Below are 19,768 nucleotides of genomic sequence, written 5' to 3' on the forward strand. Positions count from 1 at the left end.
GCACATCGTAATTACTCCATTTGCAAGAAAATAATGCTGTCAATTATCGTCCTCTTGTTCGGAACCGCACGTTCGTCGATTTTTTTGCGAGAAACAGACTCGAGAGGATGCAGATCGACGATCTCGCGGTGAACCGCGATGCTGAGAGAGAGAGAGAGAGAGAGAGAGAGAGGCTGCTCGAGGAGCACACAGGCTTCCCGAGGCCGAACCAAGGCTAAGACGATTACCCCGTACCGTTTCATTATGCGCATCGACAGGCCGAGCAACACTTTAGCGTCCCCGCAATTGATTAACAGGATAATTCTGTAATTTCGCCCCGGTTCGAGTCGCCCGCGCCCTCGGCCGCGAGCTAGCTAGCCCCGGATAGACCGTAATAGCAAGCTGCCCGCCTCTCGCGGAATTCTAACAAAGTAGACCAATCATAATCTTCCTTAAACGCGCGAAGCAATTTTACCGCGAATCGATTAGCCCGCGCGCTCCCGCAAAACTATGACTAACAGCTTTCGTTAGATTATTTATGGGCAATCGGCGAGGGCAATCGCCGATCGCGATTTATGCATCCACGTTTCCTGGCTTGTTCGCCGATTTTCATCGTCCTCCGCCGTTCTTCCATTTCAATCGCCCGAGGAGTTCGATGACTATACAAACTGCACGATTTCAATCGTTGCATAACACAAAAACAAAAACACTGCGATGCATTCTACGCGGACCACGGATTTTTGTCCAAAATCAAAATTTTCTGAGCGCGTTTCAAGAAACAGGAAACACTTGGGAATTTCTTTTTTAACCTGTTAACCGAGCGGGACGTGTAAATACGTCAAACAATATCGGGTACGGGTAGGACATATGAATACGTCCTTTTCTATTTGTTTGTAATTTTGTATTTTCCTTTGTGCTATAAATAAACGAAAAAATATATATTTCATAGTCTTTTCATTTATTTTAAGCATAAATAAAAAAAAAAAATAACAATATGAAATTACGTCCTCCGGGCGTGACGTATTTACACGTCCTAGTGAAAGAGTTATATGCTGCGTAATTAAAAAGGGAATTCCCCGGTTAACAGGTTAACACTAGAACTACCGAGCAATAAATACAACTGATGAATATTGCTTTGTAATAATGACAAGACTACATCTATTCAAACCTAATACCATTTTTATTCTAACATGTGCTTCAATGAAAAAGTTCATTCAAAAAATTCTGATGAAAACATTTTTATAATTTCAGTAATTGCGAAAGATAAAATTAGGAACCAGTCATTTTGACTGGTTCGGTAGTTCTAGTGTTAATACGTTGACTAGATAGGAAGTAACACAGTGATACCTTTCGATTATTTTAACGCTAAACCTACCGAGCACTAAAATTGGTTAGTATGCGTTGCCTTATAAAAATGGCGCAATCGAATTTATTTGAATTTCCTGCAATTTATAATGTGTGCTTAAATCAAGTGCATAATCATTCCCCAAGGAACCTTGTAGTGGATCTTTAGAAATTCAATAATATTGTAAAACAAAATCTGGAAAACGGTCATTTGACCGGTAATGTTAGGTTTACTGTTTCAAATAGCAGGTACCCATTTTTGTCACAAATGCATAAACCAACATACACCAGAATTGTGCTACTTCAATTACATTGTAACTCAATCGCACAATTGAATTACATCGTATTTCAATTACATAGTAACTCAACTACGTCGTAACTGAATTACAATAATCCAAATCTTTCAATGAATTCGATTACCAATTATTTCAATAAGAAAAAAAAACACAGCTCTCCCAATTATAGCCCAGAACTTTGAAGAAGTGCAATATATTTTCATGTTCTTCTTTCGCATACTCGTTCTCGTTCATGCTCCACGCGATTTTATGTAATTTAATTACAAAGTATGTTACAACTGTACTGCAATTACGAAGTACATTGTAATGTAATCGAACGACGATCCGAATTCTAAACTACGATCTAACTGAATCACAACGTAATCCAATCGCTTTGTAACTATAATTCCCGGAGTAATTCAATTGCAATTCCGCGTATAGACAAATACAGCGTAGTTTACACGAACATATTGCAACGGGGATAAAACGAAAGAATAACTCGCCGAATTAAGAAGAACACGATCAACGTTCGATGCGCGATAGCAAACACGAACGACGAGTTACCTCGTCATCCCCGGTTGCAAGGTTAAGTATTCTCCTGTTGCCAAACAGCTTGTATATCGTTCGGGATTCGCGTGTTGCACTTTCCGTCGAGTAATCTCGATCGATCGGACGTTTGATTAGCGCAACAATGTCGGCGGTGAGGCTGATCGTCTGGCACCGGGGATCGCGACTAATGTCCCCCCCCCCCCCCCCCACGCCCCCGTTGAAAGGGAACGCGATTTAATTGCATTCTGCAGCGGCGGACGCGTCCGATTCGTTCGGATCGCGGTGTCTGCTCGATCGTGAGATGCGATCGGCGAGATCCCCTTGGATCGCGAGGCGGAGAGGAGAGCCTTGGCCGGCGCGGCGATACCGCGCGTCGACCTTGATAATCATTCCTCGGAATACAGGAGGAATGCGCTCTCTCGCTAGGAGATGGCGGGAGGAGGCCCTCGAAGTGCGCGCGGCGTGTCACCGCGGGTCTTCTTCCACTGTGCGCGCAGCCGATCGTCTACCAGCTCGATCCAACTCGATCCCGATCCCGATACGACACGATACGATCCCCGCGTTCATCTTTTTCCCGCGACTCGGCGACGATTCCTCGAATTCGAGGAACTGGTCCGACAACAATTTGTTACACCGCGGATCGATGCTCGAATCCGATCGGATCCGATCCGATCGATCGCTAATAACCCACCTCCGGCTGCTCTTTCCTTTCTTCTCGCGTTACGTGACCGTCGTCCGCGCAAATAGTAAGAGAGGGAGAAAGAGAGACAGTTGGAAAGTAGTCACCTCTTGGAAAATATCTAAACGTCCCACCTCCTAGCGCACGCGCGAGCCTGTGGACATCCTGAAGACGGAGTCGCCTGCGCGGAGGAGGAAGTCGCGCTACGTGTCTCGACGCTTTCAGGAAACTGGTTGCCGGCCGTGTTTTTTAATTGCCCCGTCCTCCGCCGGAGAATCGACAAGACATGCCCCCACGATCGACAGGAATGCCGAGTTACTGTCAAACCCGGACACGAACGCGTTTGCATGGAACATGACCGCGTTACACAGTCGCCTCTTCTTCTTCCCCCAATAAATCCCCTCCCCTCAGATTTTTACACACATATCAATTCAACAGAAAAATGTCCAGGCTGATCGAAAACGAATATATTGATTACACTCGTGCTTACGGAAATCGAGAAGCTGTAGTGAAAATAATGCATAAGAAATCATTCACATGCGACAACCTCGGAACACAGGCATAAAGAAATCAATCGTTTTACAGTGAATTCTCGATATATGTCAACAACACGGGTCTTGCCAGCGCACAGTGTGACGAATGGCCCCTTTTAGCCGGACAAAATTAACTTTGAAATAAACAAAAATTAACTGTGCTAATATAATCTAAAATAACTATGTATTAAAACCCTTGAATATTCAAACTTAAAACTCTTTGGTTGAATTTTAGCGCTAGAAATATGTTCAAATGTACTAAGGAGTGTTTCAATTTCCTATATACGATGGATATAACATCTGAAAACATGTATTTTCACTTTAGTCATTCCAAATGATCGATAACATTCCTCCATTTTTGTAAATTCAGTGTCAAAGACGGTACTTAGTTTTCCACAGAAACGCCCATGTTACTACTCTTAATACTCTGAATTAGTATATGGGCCACGTCGCTCCACGCGATGATTTGTACATATGATAAAGTAGAGAGATTCTCTACTTTATTTTAATACCAAAATTGGCTTGCAGAACGTTGCAGAACTATACTAATTTTTACCGATGCCGATTGCCGTCGCCACTTAGCAGTTTGTTTAGTCTACTCGTTGAAACCTATGGATTGGTCTCGTTCATTGTATATTGAAAGAATAAACAATGATAAGATCCCCGAGTTTTCCTCCGAAAATTCGTTTCTTCAGTCGTAAACCCAAATATTTGTCGTTTACACCTGTAAACATATTAATCGATAAATATAGAAAAATTAGAAGAGATTATTAGATTATCAGATTCAGAATTTTGCCCAGCTAAAAAGGCCATTCGTCGCACTGTGCAGCGTCGAGTATCGTCCAGGTCGAAGGAGGAAATTAGGAAATGACGAATTACAAGAAACTCCTGATCACCGAAACCGTAAAATAAATCGTACTGCAACGGGTTAATAGATTGCCGAACGCGTAAGTATTGTACGAGTAAATTGCGTCAGTTTTGTGCATGTGTAAAACTTAGAATAGTTCTAGGTTGGAATAGGCGTTTGATTTTCGAGGTGAAATGGTTCCGAGCGAACAACGCGAAGATCGAACGATCCTCCGGATGGGATCATCCGCCGTTGTTCCGTACGGTTGAAGTTGAAAGTAATTGGATTCCGGCGAGAGATTCGCCGGAGAATTTCTACTCTTGTTGCGCAAAGAAAGTCGGAGGATGATCGCGAGTCGCGAAGGAGTCGGCGCGCAGGTAATTAAAAGCGTAAAAAGCTAACGGTGCGGCCCGCCTAGCGAATTATAGCTGATGCATACGCAACGGGCCGCGGCGCGCGACGCTCCGCGGATATGATAAACGATCTTGCGTTCCCCGAGCCGATGGCCATCGCGTAAAATCCTGACGTAAGTCGACGGGACGGTGGTTGAACCTCGACGAGCCGAGAGAGCTGCCACGGAACCTCCCGGGACGAAAACGAACGCAACTGCGAAATAATCTTGCGCGACAGCGCGGAGAAAACATTCCAGCAAACCTTTATGCAGTTTTTCCAGAGGCACAAGCATGTGATACTTTGCAGAGTGAAACTATGTAGAGGAGACGGATTATGTACAGGGTGGCCCGCATAACTCTGAACAGCTCAATATCTCGAAAACTATGCCATCGATTTTAAAGTTCTTAGTCTGAAATTGCATGGAACTGAAGGACCTTTCTGACTACATAAACGTGAAGTGGCCTCCCTTCTCCTTTAACGGGGGAGGGGAGGTACCTTTGTAATTTTAAATGGAACCCCAAAAAAATTATCGGCGTGCAGCAGTGATGTTTTTTGAACGTTATGGGATCAAAAAATGTCATGCAACATTTCGTAATTTAGAAAAGCGGCTTCGCGAGCACGGTGAATTGTGTAAAAAAACTCGCAATAAACCTAAAGCTGTCACTAATGAAAATAATAGTGCCAGTATTCTTGCTGCAATTACATTAAATCCTCATATTAGTCAACGTACACTTGCACAAACATCACATATTAGTCGTTCATCAATTCAACGAATTTTGAAACGGCAAAAGTATCATCCATATCACATGGTTTTATCACAAGAGCTTTCGATAGCAGATTACGATCACCGCGTAAGATTTTGTGAGTGGCTACAGGGTGTTGTGGAAAATGACTTTTTGTGCAAAATACTTTTTTCCGATGAGGCCACTTTTATGAATTCGGGGCATGTAAATAGACATAATAGAATTATACACCCTGTATAATTGAGAGACATTATTCTACAGGCTCGATCGCTGACGGAGTAATTCCCTTCGCTGCGATCCGAGAACCGAATGGCAACGCTCTCTCATGTCATTACTAGACTATGGAATTACTAGATTATGGAATTACTAGGCTATGGAATTACCTATGGAATTGTCTGCAAGAATTGCGAGAAATTGGAATTGTTCCCGAATCACGGGTAAACTCCCCATCCCGCTCGCTATTAATTAGGCAGTGAGCTACGAGACGCGACCTCGAACACCTGCTCTAGTTACTCTATGCATATTCGATCCGGTAGCGTACATTCGCCTTGTTCAATTTTTTGTTATATTAAGTTGTTAAAGTGGTTTAAATATAGCCTTGTGGAGTTGAGCGTGGTGAGATCATAAGTTAACCCTCCACGCCTTGAATCCCATCCATTCTCTCGCAACATTTCTGAACAGGAATCAAATAGAAATTTCTCTTCTTCAATAGTAACTTCGAAAACCTGGAAATATTAGGAGGACCCATAAATAATCAATTATTTTGAAATCTAAAACAAACTTTGTAGTAGATTGAAGTTTTTAAAATTTTTAAATTTTGGTCTCAGATAATTGATGCGGTACCCATATTCCTTGCCTATGTGCCTTTTCCGTTTCGTGTAGGTGCCTTTGTACAGTTGACCTTGTATACTTAACCCTTTGCACTCGAGTGGTGACTCTGAAGCACCACTAGAAATTATTGTGGCATTATTTCAAAGAAATTGCAAAAAGTATTACAAAATATTTGTTACACTACAAAATTTGTATTTAATAGATCACTAAACATTTAAATATTGTATGTGGAAATCGGATCAGTTCCGTATGAATAAAATGAAAATATTCCAAGACGGAAGAAAAATTTCGTTTTAGAATGAAAATAGCGCCGAGTGCAAAGGGTTAATTATAGATCAGCTTCCACTAGAGATTTTAGGGTGTCATTATCAAATTCAACCGATCATCGAGGCCAGTCGGAGAGACCATAATCACCAGCAGCAGACCTTCAGAACCAACGTTGACACTTGTCGACCTTCGATACATCTCCATAAACATCGCAAACGTTCTTTGCTGTTACCGTCGCATAAAAATCCCGCATGAAAATGAAAAAGTATGCAATCACGAATTATGATCCTCGGAAGTTACGGACGCGAGTTCGGGCAGCCTCCTCGATTTTGCATTCTTCATTGAATCAGCGTCCCATTACTTTTTGGACGCGGAACATCCTAAGAGCTATTATGGCTGCAGTTTCCCTCGAAAAACAGACGACACGTCCGAGTGTTTCGTTGATAGAGCTAGTTTGCTCCGAAATAGAGGAAAAAGTCTCGGAGCAACGAGCCACGGTGTAGAGGTGATCGAGGACGATGATGTCGTGCGGACGTTTAAAGAGGAAAAGTAGGGCCCTGAGAGGTTTCCGAGCTGATAATGATACCGGGATGCCGAAGGTCGCGCGCAAAACCTTTTGTTTCGACTATTTTCAATAATTTCCGGCGTGGATCGGGGCCGTGGAACGACAGCCGCGAGGATAATAAGGTCGATCGCGGCAACACGCCGCGGGTAATTGACAATCGGGCGCAACAGAGTCGTACAAAGTTGCGGTGGATGGCGGTAATCACGCGAGGGAGCCGGATCGGAGAGGATTTTTACAAGCGGACGAGGGACGGATTTGATGGCCGATAAACGCGATAATATAAGAGACGGGACGGGACGAGACACGGGGAAAACGAGCGAAGCGTGCGGAGAGTGCAGGATTTACGCTTTACCATAAATTGTGTCACTCGCGGCTACGTCGACGGACCACGCCGGGAATAAAATCCAATCCGCGCGGATAGGCGGCGTCGCGTCTCGTCGCGTCGCGTCGCGTCGCGTCTCGTTGAAGGCCTCTCAAATTAATTAAAAGACGCCTCGCTGCCGAGAGATACGAGGATCGTTCGGAAAATCGCTGGGAGCTGAGCGGAATTTATACCTCTCTTAATTATACACGTTATTAATTGCGAACGGAACAGGGTTTTCGGGATCGTGGAATCTGCGGCGTTGTTTATCCGCTCGGACGAGAAACTACCCGCGCGGAGAATATTCTGCCCGAAGAAATTGAAACTTTCTTGACGATAGTGTGCGATTTTACGAAGAGAAACGCTTCGAAGGGTATGGTTGTGATGTTGAGATATCTCGAGACAGTAAATGAAAATGAGATTAAAATGAACCCTTAGCACTCGAATGGCGACTGTAGGGCGCCACTAAAAATTGCTGTATCATTGTTCAAAATATTTTTTACATTACTAAATTTGTTTGTACTTAATAAATTACTGGACACTTCAGTATTGTACGAGTAAATTGCACCATTTTCGTACGTATAACTTGAGAGAAAAATATAAAGAAGGGAAATATTCTAGGTCGAAAGAAATGTTCTGTTTTGGAGTTAAAATAGCTTCGAGTGCAAAGGGTTAAATTATTTCGACTCTCTTCGAGTTCATTGCAGGACGGTGGTGGTGTCGAGAAATGTTTTGTTTTGGAGTTAAAATAGCTTCGAGTGCAAAGGGTTAAATTAATGCGACTCTCTTCGAGTTCATTGCAGGACGGTGGTGGTGTCGAGAAATGTTTTGTTTTGGAGTTAAAGTAGCTTCGAGTGCAAAGGGTTAAATTAATGCGACTCTCTTCGAGTTCATTGCGGGACGGTGGTGGTGTCGAGAAATGTTTTGTTTTGGAGTTAAAATAGCTTCGAGTGCGAAGGGTTAAATTAATTCGACTCTCTTCGAGTTGATTGCGGGACGGTGGTGGTGTCGAGAAATGTTTTGTTTTGGAGTTAAAATAGCTTCGAGTGCAAAGGGTTAAATTAATTCGACTCTCTTCGAGTTGATTACGGGACGGTGGTGGTGTCGAGAAATGTTTTGTTTTGGAGTTAAAATAGCTTCGAGTGCAAAGGGTTAAATTAATTCGACTCTCTTCGAGTTGATTACGGGACGGTGGTGGTGTCGAGAAATGTTTTGTTTTGGAGTTAAAGTAGCTTCGAGTGCGAAGGGTTAAATTAATGCGACTCTCTTCGAGTTCATTGCGGGACGGTGGTGGTGTCGAGAAATGTTTTGTTTTGGAGTTAAAGTAGCTTCGAGTGCAAACGGTTAAATTAATTCGACTCTCTTCGAGTTGATTGCGGGACGGTGGTGGTGTCGAGAAATGTTTTGTTTTGGAGTTAAAGTAGCTTCGAGTGCGAAGGGTTAAATTAATTCGACTCTCTTCGAGTTGATTACGGGACGGTGGTGGTGTCGAGAAATGTTTTGTTTTGGAGTTAAAGTAGCTTCGAGTGCGAAGGGTTAAATTAATTCGACTCTCTTCGAGTTCATTGCGGGACGGTGGTGGTGTCGAGAAATGTTTTGTTTTGGAGTTAAAATAGCTTCGAGTGCGAAGGGTTAAATTAATTCGACTCTCTTCGAGTTCATTGCGGGACGGTGGTGGTGTCGAGAAATGTTTCGTTTTGGAGTTAAAATAGCTTCGAGTGCGAAGGGTTAAATTAATTCGACTCTCTTCGAGTTCATTGCGGGACGGTGGTGGTGTCGAGAAATGTTTTGTTTTGGAGTTAAAATAGCTTCGAGTGCAAAGGGTTAAATTAATTCGACTCTCTTCGAGTTGATTGCGGGACGATGGTGGTGTCGAGAAATGTTTCGAGAACGCCACCAGGGAAATGGCAGCGACGCAAAGATGGAACTTCGAGCCACGGACCGTATGTGTAATAATTATTTTTCAGCTGATAACTGAAACGTTGACGCGCCACGTGGAAGGGAGAGCAGCCTCGAGAATGTCTCTATAAGAAGTGCGGCCGGAGGGTTCTCGCCTTCCAAGGAGAAGGCACAATGTAACCGAATCAATTAGACGTTAAAGTATTTGCACGCATCCTAAAGGACTCTCCCTCTCTCTCTCTCTCTCCCTTCCTCTCTGCTTCTCTCTGGCTTTCGCAAAATTGTCTGGCAGCCCCTTCGGGCGAAGCGCATATTACCGCCGCGCGACCGGTGCACCTCGTAAATCACTCGTCGTTCTGCAACACACGCCACACGGAGGAGAAGAGAAACAATGAGTGGTTGCTCCACCGCGGATACATTCGCACGCAGGTGCGTACTAACCTGCGGGTACCATACCGGCAACCACTCCTGCGAATCTCCGAACGGATAGATCAAACCCGTACACGTTCGTTAACCCCTTGCACTGCGATTTATTTTATGCTTCGATTAGAACTTCTTTGTCGTCGACAGTGTTTGTGGAAGAAGGAGGAAATTTATATTTATCGTATGCCTATGTATGGCTATTATATCGCCGATGATCAAATATAATTTTGTTTCTATTTAAAGGAAATTAGTAACATAGGTGTTGCTTGGTTTTTCCAAGAAATTCTCAATCACAAACGTTCCAAAATCGACCGAGTAGCCACCGGTGGAATTAATTGAATTTAATCGCAATCGAGGGTTGAGAATGTGGTAGTACGATGTGGAAAAGTACTGAGTGCATATTTTTATTATTTTTTGGTTGCTTCGATTAGAACTTCTTTGTCGTCGACAGTGTTTGTGGAAGAAGGAGGAAATTTATATTTATCGTATGCCTATGTATGGCTATTATATCGCCGATGGTCAAATAGAATTTTGCTTCTATTTAAAGGAAATTAGTAACATACGTGTTGCTCGATTTTTCCAAGAAATTCTCAATCACAAACGTTCCAAAATCGACCGAGTAGCCACCGGTGGAATTAATTGAATTTAATCGCAATCGAGGGTTGAGAATGTGGTAGTACGATGTGGAAAAGTACTGAGTGCATACTTTTATTATTTCGTGGTTGCTTCGATTAGAACTTCTTTGTCGTCGACAGTGTTTGTGGAAGAAGGAGGAAATTTATATTTATCGTATGCCTATGTATGGCTATTATATCGCCGATGGTCAAATAGAATTTTGCTTCTATTTAAAGGAAATTAGTAACATACGTGTTGCTCGATTTTTCCAAGAAATTCTCAATCACAAACGTTCCAAAATCGACCGAGTAGCCACCGGTGGAATTAATTGAATTTAATCGCAATCGAGGGTTGAGAATGTGGTAGTACGATGTGGAAAAGTACCGAGTGCATACTTTTATTATTTCGTGGTTGCTTCGATTAGAACTTCTTTGTCGTCGACAGTGTTTGTGGAAGAAGGAGGAAATTTATATTTATCGTATGCCTATGTATGGCTATTATATCGCCGATGGTCAAATAGAATTTTGCTTCTATTTAAAGGAAATTAGTAACATACGTGTTGCTCGATTTTTCCAAGAAATTCTCAATCACAAACGTTTCAAAATCGACCGAGTAGCCACCGGTGGAATTAATTGAATTTAATCGCAATCGAGGGTTGAGAATGTGGTAGTACGATTTGGAAAAGTACCGAGTGCATACTTTTATTATTTCGTGGTTGCTTCGATTAGAACTTCTTCGTCGTCGACAGGGTTTGTGGAAGAAGGAGGAAATTTATATTTATCGTATGCCTATGTATTCCTTGGCCGCTAATCAAATAGAATTTTGTTTCTATTTAAAGGAAATTAGTAACATACGTGTTGCTCGATTTTTCAAGATTCCTACCGCCGCTAATCAAATAGAATTTTGTTTCTATTTAAAGGAAATTAGTAACACACGTGTTGCTCGATTTTTCCAAGAGATTCTCAATCACAAACGTTTCAAAATCGACCGAGTAGCCACCGGTGGAATTAATTGAATTTAATCGCAATCGAGGGTTGAGAATGTGGTAGTACGATGTGGGAAAGTACTGAGTGCATACTTTTATTAATTTGTTTTTTTCTTTTTTTTTTTTTGGAGGAACACGTTTGTCAGAAGGTTGGACAGGCGCGGAACGCGAAGCTGTCCGTGGAACGAGGTGTCCCGCGCTCGTTTCGAAAGATAACAGCGTCCCACGGTGTTTTAATGTCCGACAAACTGCAACAAGTTGCACGCGCGTATTTGCAGCGTGTACTCGCGCGTACCTAACAGCGAACAAAGCGGCGGAGAGACGTCGTGTGGCACGGGGAGCTGATATGACCGGGTACCGGAGTGCCACGGACACCCACGTGTGACAAGCCATCGCATAATCTACCGGACATTTAGCGTAGGCTGGATACTAGCCGCGGTGGCTACAGGTGGCTTCGATGGGCAGGTGAAATTTCATAGGAAATAACGCGATTAAACGCGCCGATCAGACCCGACTCGAGCCCGAGACTTTCAATTACCATCTGGCCGGGGATACCGGTGAAAATCGGGACACCGGGAACTTACGGGAAATGCATCTTCGATTCGCACGTTGCCATGGATACCGGGGATCCACTTTTCGGCGAATCGGTCACCTAATTTTAATCTCCAAACTCGTCGAAATTATTCATACGAATTGCGACTCTAAAGCGTCACGAGTACCATTATCGTGCCATAATAGAAAATAATTTTTACATTGCTACACTTGTGGTTTATATCACTGTTACAGATATAATGTTCGCAATCTTGTAATTGAGACAGGGATCTCGGTGATTGGGTGCTACAGTAAAATAATGCAGTGATTTCTCTATATATGTCGCCAAGGCCTGGATGATAAACGTCGCGGAATTATCCCCACCACCGCGGAGTATACCCCGAAGCTCCGAGAGGCCTTGGACGCCGAGGAGTGTTAACAGAACTCAGGTATGTCTCCTGCGCGATACGTGACACTGGCAAGACCCGTTTTGTTGACATATATCGAGAATTCACTGTATCGTGTTTTAGAAATGCAAAGGGTTAACCCTGCGACGGTACCTTGTGGTAGCTCGTGATTAATGGTAAAAGCAGTTTAGTCAATTTTCGCAGGAATTTTTAAAAAATTCTAACGCGACTCTCTCGTGTGAGAGAATGAAGTGCCGCCACAGGATTGAACGGTTGAATGAACGCGGTATTAACCCATTAACTTATAAAAATGCCATATATTACGTACATCGTAAAATTCCGTATTTTTCCATTAAGGAAGATAGCCCTATGGTGGACATCAATTTTCGTTTTTCCAACGGGAGATTCCGATCGGCAAAAAGGGTTCTAATCACAGCAGCCGTAAAATAAATCACGTGGCAAGGGGTTAATATTGCTATTAGTATCGAACGAGGGTTAACAAAATCGAGTTACGCGAAATAAGATGAAATAAAATAAAATGTGAGGAATCACGGGAGGCCATTAAGCCGGCGTGTGCACGAGGAAACCACATCTGTCGAGAAAGAGAGACAGAGAGACAGAGAGAGAGAGAGAGAGAGAGAAAGACCCATCATCGTCGAGGGTGCGTTAGGCTAGCCGGGGAGTTAGGGTAAGCTAGCTGCGTGACTTACAAGCCCCGAGTCTATATTTCTCCGAGCGTTAAAGTCGAGGTCGATTCCATCCGCGCTTGGGAAGCTTCGTTCGAAGCTGCGATCATTACGCCCGTTAGAAGCTGTCACATAGCTCATCTCACGCACAAGGCTCTCGCAAACACTCTTGCGCGCGCAACTTTCCCGCTCGTTTTTATTTCTTTTTCTCTCTATTTTGCAATCAGCACAGCCAAGATCGACAGACGGGGCTAAGTTTTACAAGCCGCACTCGGACTCCCCGGACTCTGTTCTTATATTATTTATACACCGCAAATCTTTATGCAAAATGAAAGTTGTCTTCACCTGTTCCTAGAAATAGAAGCCATTTTGATATGACTTTCTTCTCTTAACAGTCGGAATAACTTGAAATTAATGTACCGATACGTTACAATTTTTTTTCTGTTCTTTCAAATTACAGCTGCATTTTTGTGATAAACACGTAAAATCCGCAGTCTCTTTATTAAATACCGCCACGATGTGTGGCTTTTATGAGTGCCAATCAACGTGTCACTAATCAAAAGACTGTGGATTCTCAATTTTCGCAGAACAATTTTAAGAAAATGCTACGAGATAAAATCCTATCTTTCATGGGCACAGCCTCTGCAGATCCAAAACAAATAGACGTACAAAATTCTATCGACTTATATAGCGTTTTTTGAACATTCTCATAAGCCATAAATGCACATAGATCCGCACTCTACTAATCGACTAACACCTAAGACGTTAACAAACTGTTCCCTACGAACAGTAAAATTCATTTCGTGGACCGAAATGTTCCCCTGGCTAAAAGAAAGCGAGAACCTTGTTATCCTTGTTCCAGGGATTCTCGGCAAGCATAAGTGCATAAACCCGCACAATTTAGTAATGAGAGAAGAAAAGAACAGGTAAGCGGGCAGGAACACGCGACGCAATGACCGTCCCTGGAAAGTGCGTGACCAATCGGCCTGTATGCTCGCCGTGTATGATCATGCGCGCCGTACATTATATTGTAGTTCAGTAGCGATCGTGAATGTCTAATCCGTCTGACCTGAAACCCAGTTCTGCAGTTGCCCCGGAGTGTGACCGACGGTCACGTCGTCGGTCACGTCGTCGGTCACGTGGGACGAGACGAACGTGCCCGATCGACGCTCGATCGAGGAATCGAACGGTTTTGTCTGTTCTCCCGGACTCCTCTCGGGGAGATCGGAGAAGATCGGGCCAGCAACTTTAAAGGTCAACCGAAGGTGATGTTCCCTCGTGCACCGTTGCGTCATCCGGCGTCGGCGCGCGGCGCTCGGCGTCGGCAGCAAGAGCTACGGCACTTTCACTCGACACACGAGGATCCCGTCGAAGAGAGTAAAAAGCCGCAGAGCGGTTGCAGCGAACCGCAGTTAAGGTCAATCGGCATGCTCGATTTCTTGGCATTTCTCGGCGGCCACGGCCCCGAGAGACCGCGTGCCGGAAGAAGGCCCGCTCTTCCCGAAAATTAACCTGTCGCAATTAGCCGAGCGGGCAACCTCCGTCTTCCTTTTTTCTCGGCGTCCGCTGCCGGCAATCAACTTGAAATTTCGCGAGCATTCAGCGTTTTAACGGAAAGCAGTCTTGAAAAATGGAATGAAACAAATTATACGAACCTGTCGATGAGTGCACCTTTTGCCCTCTCACCTTCAACCTAAATAATGCCGGCAATCCGCTGTACGTCGTGTTTTTAACCAGTTAACTGTGGAATTTGATTTGAAAAATCCCCCACAGGCGCGGAATTAAAATCAAATGCCGCTATTGTAAATTTTACGAAGAAAGTGAAGCAAAACGAGAAAGAATTACATTTTTATTCGTTGAGAAATTGACAATTCGTTAACATCAATCGCACCGCAATAGAGAAACGCGCTTAACTGATTAAAAAGTTTTAAAAATTGTGTTACTCTAGCCGGAAAAGTATGCAAAATTTCAAATTGCTCGGTCGAATGGTTAGGCTTTCATAATTGAAATAATTCCACGGAACAGGGAACCGGCCGTGGTAGGATCAGTGTTAAACATTTTAATGGACAAATTTAGGGAACGTATTCTACAAGTGGAAATAAGAAGAAAATGTTATTCGAAGTTTGCTCAGAAACGGTTTATTACAAAGTTACAAACAAATAAAGTTAGAATCGATGACGGTGGAGTTTACTTTACCGAACATTGAAAGGTCGAACGTGTTTGTTGGATTATTTCAAAATGTCGTCCTTGGGCGCAAACATCGATCAGCTTGAGATCGTTTTTTTACGGAGCTTATTCCAGAATAAATCTCCTCCTTATTTTGTTGCATTTCAGCAACGGAGATATTAATCCTTTAACCCTTAGCACTCGAATGGCGACCGTAAGGCGCCACTAAAAATTCCTGTATCGTTATTCAAAATATTTTTTACATTATTAAATTTGTTTGTGTTTAATAAATTAGTAAACATTTCAGTACTGTGCGAGTAAATTGCACCATTTTCATTTGTATAGCACGAAAAAAAAATATATCGAAGGAAAATATTCTAGGTCGGAAGAAATGTTTCGTTTTAGAGTTAAAATGGCTTCGAGTGCAAAGGGTTAATTCTTCACACGAAGAATCCGCCGTCATCAACTCTAACTACATTTGCTTATAACTTTGTAATAAAGCAAAGAAACATTTCTTTCTCATTTCCTCTTGTAGGATATGCTGCTCAAGTTTGTCCATTAAAACCCGGTACACCCTGTATATGCGTCAAATTCGGAGTCTCCCGACAACGTTTATTCTAAACGGAATAGATGATGAGGAAACGGGGCAGCAACGGGCTCGCAGCGCGCGCAGCTATAATATTATAGTTCCGCGGCGCGGTGTGGTTAATCGGCCGGGTAATCCTATCGATTACAACGTAATGTCTTGTCTCTATTTGATGCAGCGATTAATAACTCACGACTCACCGGTAGAAGGAGCAACGAGGATGGCGAGTGCCTGGCTGCGGCTTGCCTGAGAGCAAGGAAGTGCAGTAGGGGGTCCTCGGCCGCTCTCAGCTCGTCCAGAATCCTCCTAGCTTCCCCGTAGCTCTCCAGGTACTCCCAGTAAGAGCTCCAAAACGAGCCGGGGAATAAGTCACCTGGCGACAACCGGTAACCAATTAAGAGAACGACTGAATAGAAGAGAGAACCGCCCCTCATACCACCCAACCAATTCCTCGAACCCCCTTGTTTATTTTCTACGCCCATGACCTTCGACCATACATCTGTTCGTTCCCAGGTACGTAATCATCGCGATACGATTGCTGCAACAATGCTCAGTCTACTTTTTTAGTGTTCATTTTGCAAATTTTTATCGTAAATGGATCATTGTTGTAGTAGTCGGCCATAGCTCGACTGCGGATTTTGTGCGTTTACAAAGAAAATTGCATTGCCGAACTTTAGGAATATTGGGACACTCTGTTTTTAATCGTTTAGGATCGTTGAAAGCGAAAGTTTGATGGAAATTGACTCGGAACAATTTTGCTCGACTGCTGAAAATGTTATGCATCAATTGTAGGGAACAATAGTAAACTGAACAGTTCTTTCCCCAAGGAAAGATTGTTAAAAAGTTCCTTAACAATTTTCAGTCCTCAATCTTTTCACGATTTTAAATCGTGCTTGCCCATTTCATTTTTGTCATAAAATCCGCAGTCTATTAATTTCTCTTTTAAGCAATTTCAGTGAGTCCAAAGTGACGGAAAAGTATCTTTAATTTTGTCGCAATTCGCAGTCCAGTCGGGACTAAATATTTTAACACTAAACGTACCGAGCTATAAATGCAACAGATACATGTTGCCTTATAGAAATGACAAGATTTAATTTATTTACACATTGCTAGACAAAGGGGCGTGGTCTATACAAAGGGACGTGGGTTAGCCAAAGGGGAGTGGCCTAGACAAAAGGACGTGGCCCATACAAAGGGACGTGGCCTAGCTAAAGGGGCGTAGCCTAGCCAAATGGGCGTGGCCTCGGCGCTCCCGCTTTCTTTTAACACTAAACGTACACGTTGCCTAATAAAAACTTTGCGCGGTTCTTATTGCAATGCGTGCTCTACTAAAGACATTCATTAAATCATCGCTCATGAAAGCATCTTTATAATTTCAAAAATTGTCAAATAAAAATTGTAGAACCGGTCATTTGACCGGTGGTGGTACGTTTAGTGTTGACCAAGAATGCACGTATTGCGAGCAGAAATTATTTTCGATTGGAACAGCGGGAAAGTTGGCAATCTAACGGATAGACAAACGGGCCCAGGGGAAAAATTCGCTGGCGATGATGGAAGACCGCGTGGACGCGAGCACACGTCCGAAATCGTCTTCGAGAGATTCGATCCGGCAATACATCATCCCGCTATCTCCTCCATACGAAACTCGTTTCTGTTTGAGGATCGACTCTCCGTTTCTCTCTGTTTCTCTCTTTTCCGTGGTCGGTTCCTCGTCTGGTGGGGTCCCGGGCATCACGGAAGAAGAAAGCCTTCTTCTCCGCACTCCACGGACGCTCACGCTCACGCACCCGGGAATATGATTTACCATCGAATCTCTCGTTTCTCTCTTTCTCTCTTTCCGTCAGGGTCGGCTCCATTATCGGCTCGCGTCCGTCCTCGACTTCCTTGAGCAGTAAACCACGAATTCATTAGGGGCTAGAGATGGGAACAAGTATATTACAGGCTCGAATCTGCCCGGACAGTTTCGCGAGTACCTCGAGAAGGAAAGCAGCACTCTCAAGCAGACTCGAGCACAGACGAGAAAGCTTCGCATTCTTTGTATTTTCGATGCTTTGTATGCTCGAGTAGATTCGAACGCTATACACAATTCATTTATCATCCACAAGTCCAAATGTTAAAATTGGGACTTCTGTACGTATATCAGAAGTTTCAGAGATTTTTTGAATGCCTAGAACACTAAGAAAATTAGTCGTCAACATTAGCAACCCAATATGCAGACTTTAGAATAATATTGTCAATTAATTTACAACACAGTAGATTGTGGATCTTTACCTATGTTTAAAAATCGCGATAATTCTACACTTTTTCCCATTTTATTAAAAAATCCGCGATCGACTTGTTTACAAAGGGGCGTGGCCTAGATAAAGGGGCGTGACCTGCACAAAGGGGAGTGGCATAAACAAAGGGGCGTGGTGTAGGCTAAGGTACATGGCCTATACAAAGGGGAGGCTTAGACAAAGGGGCGTGACCTACACAAAGGGAAGTAGCATAAACAAAGGGGCGTGGTGTAGGCTAAGGTAGGTGGGCTATACAAAGGGGAGGCTTAGACAAAGAGGCGTGACCTAGCCAAAGGGGCGTAGCCTAGTCAAAAGGTTGTTGCCTAGCCACAGGGGCGTAGCCTAGCCAAAGGGGCGTAGCCTAGTCAAAGGGGTGTTGCCTAGCCACAGGGGCGTAACCTAGCCAGAGGGGCCTGGCCTAGCCAAAGGGGCGTGGCCTTGGCGCTCCCCCTTAGAATAGAGCCACGAGCGTTGCCCCAGAGAGCAATAGGTGCCGGTTCAGAGCTCCGCCATAGCATTTCAGATTCGGAACAGAGGCTGGATCTCGGACGAGGATGGAATGTAGAATCTCGTTCGAGGACAAGAAGTCTGTCGTACTCTCGGTACTCTGTACTCACCCGATTTGAAGGTATCGCCGTCCCAATTCTCGAGTGCCCCGCGGATCTGAAAGGAAGCAAAACGGTTGCGGTAGAATTGGCTCTTAAAATACAATGACCAAGATACGACGGAGGCTGGGGTTGAGGGGGCCATGTATAATGCATGAGGCATAACACAAGAATGAGTCGAGTCCGTGGGGCGGTGTACGCCAGTTTCGTTACTCGACCCGAGCTGGAAACGATCGCTCGACGTTCGATTACCTTTTTCTCTTTTCTTTTTTGGTTCTTTTCTTTTCCTATCCGCCAGTCATTCTTACGGCTGTAATTCGGGCCCGGCCGATCGATCTTCGTTGGCAGAAAAGCTTCCACAGACGAAAGCGACCCTGTACCTGTTGGCGCTTCGATCATTACCCGATGATTGCACAATGATCCCCGGTAAATTGGGACACGGCGTTGTCCCAACCTTTTCCAGCTCGACGAGACTTTTCCCAGGTCGTTTATTCATCATTTACGGAAATAATTAGGAAATCGACAGCATAGAATTTTATCAACGCAGACCATGTCGGAGAATAATTTTCGGTCTCGTAAATATTATAATTAGACTGCTGATTCGATGGATTTACCCATGACAAAACTGAGTGGACGTAATTTCGAACAATAAAAGCATTAGAAGAATTTAACGGTACTGTCAAATTATTTCCAACTTGTGAATCAAATTTTTACTTCCATCCAGTTTGTTGCAATTCGGGTAGGAAGTTTTATTTTGCATAAAGATCCGCAATCTGATTATAATTGTCAGCGATCTTTTCATGTCTTCTCGAGAAGAACGTCCGGTCGTTGCCAAGGGATTGCAAAGGGTTCAAATTATACGTCGCTCCTTTAAAAAATACGATTTACTATGCTAGCTGTATTTCCATTGTCGGAATTTGCAAATTGCGAGTCTCAGAAAATTCGATCGAGGCTGCAGCGATTAAAAATGGTAATTTTGACGATCCCAGGATCTTCTCGGTTAGGAAGCCTACGATCCGGGATATGAAAATGATTTTTCAAGACGTAAACCGCGGTGGTTCAACGATCCGGTGAGCAGCGTCGGGCGAGGCTAAATCACGTCCTCGAAAGGAGCATACATTTTGTCCGTTGAATTATGACGCAGCATTATGTCCAATCAGGACACCGTCGCGTCGAGGGGAACTCACCGACGTGAATAAGTTCCGGTAGTCCTTAAGGCTCTT

General features: G+C 43.7%; 1 protein-coding gene across 2 annotated transcripts in view; it reads right to left on the reverse strand.

Moving 5' to 3' along the window:
• The window catches only part of LOC143359636 (uncharacterized), a 352,730-nt gene that overhangs the window by 230,504 nt on the left and 102,458 nt on the right, over positions 1-19,768 (reverse strand). For both annotated transcript variants that reach the window (XM_076797715.1, XM_076797714.1), the window contains exons 4-5: positions 18,558-18,603; positions 15,865-16,037 (exon numbers count right to left, since the gene is read on the reverse strand). In XM_076797715.1, coding sequence (XP_076653830.1) covers positions 15,865-16,037; positions 18,558-18,603 — 219 coding nt within the window. The remainder of the gene's footprint in view (positions 1-15,864; positions 16,038-18,557; positions 18,604-19,768) is intronic.

Source organism: Halictus rubicundus, chromosome 12, assembly GCF_050948215.1.
Source record: "Halictus rubicundus isolate RS-2024b chromosome 12, iyHalRubi1_principal, whole genome shotgun sequence".
In the NCBI taxonomy this organism is placed as follows: Eukaryota; Metazoa; Arthropoda; class Insecta; order Hymenoptera; family Halictidae; genus Halictus; species Halictus rubicundus.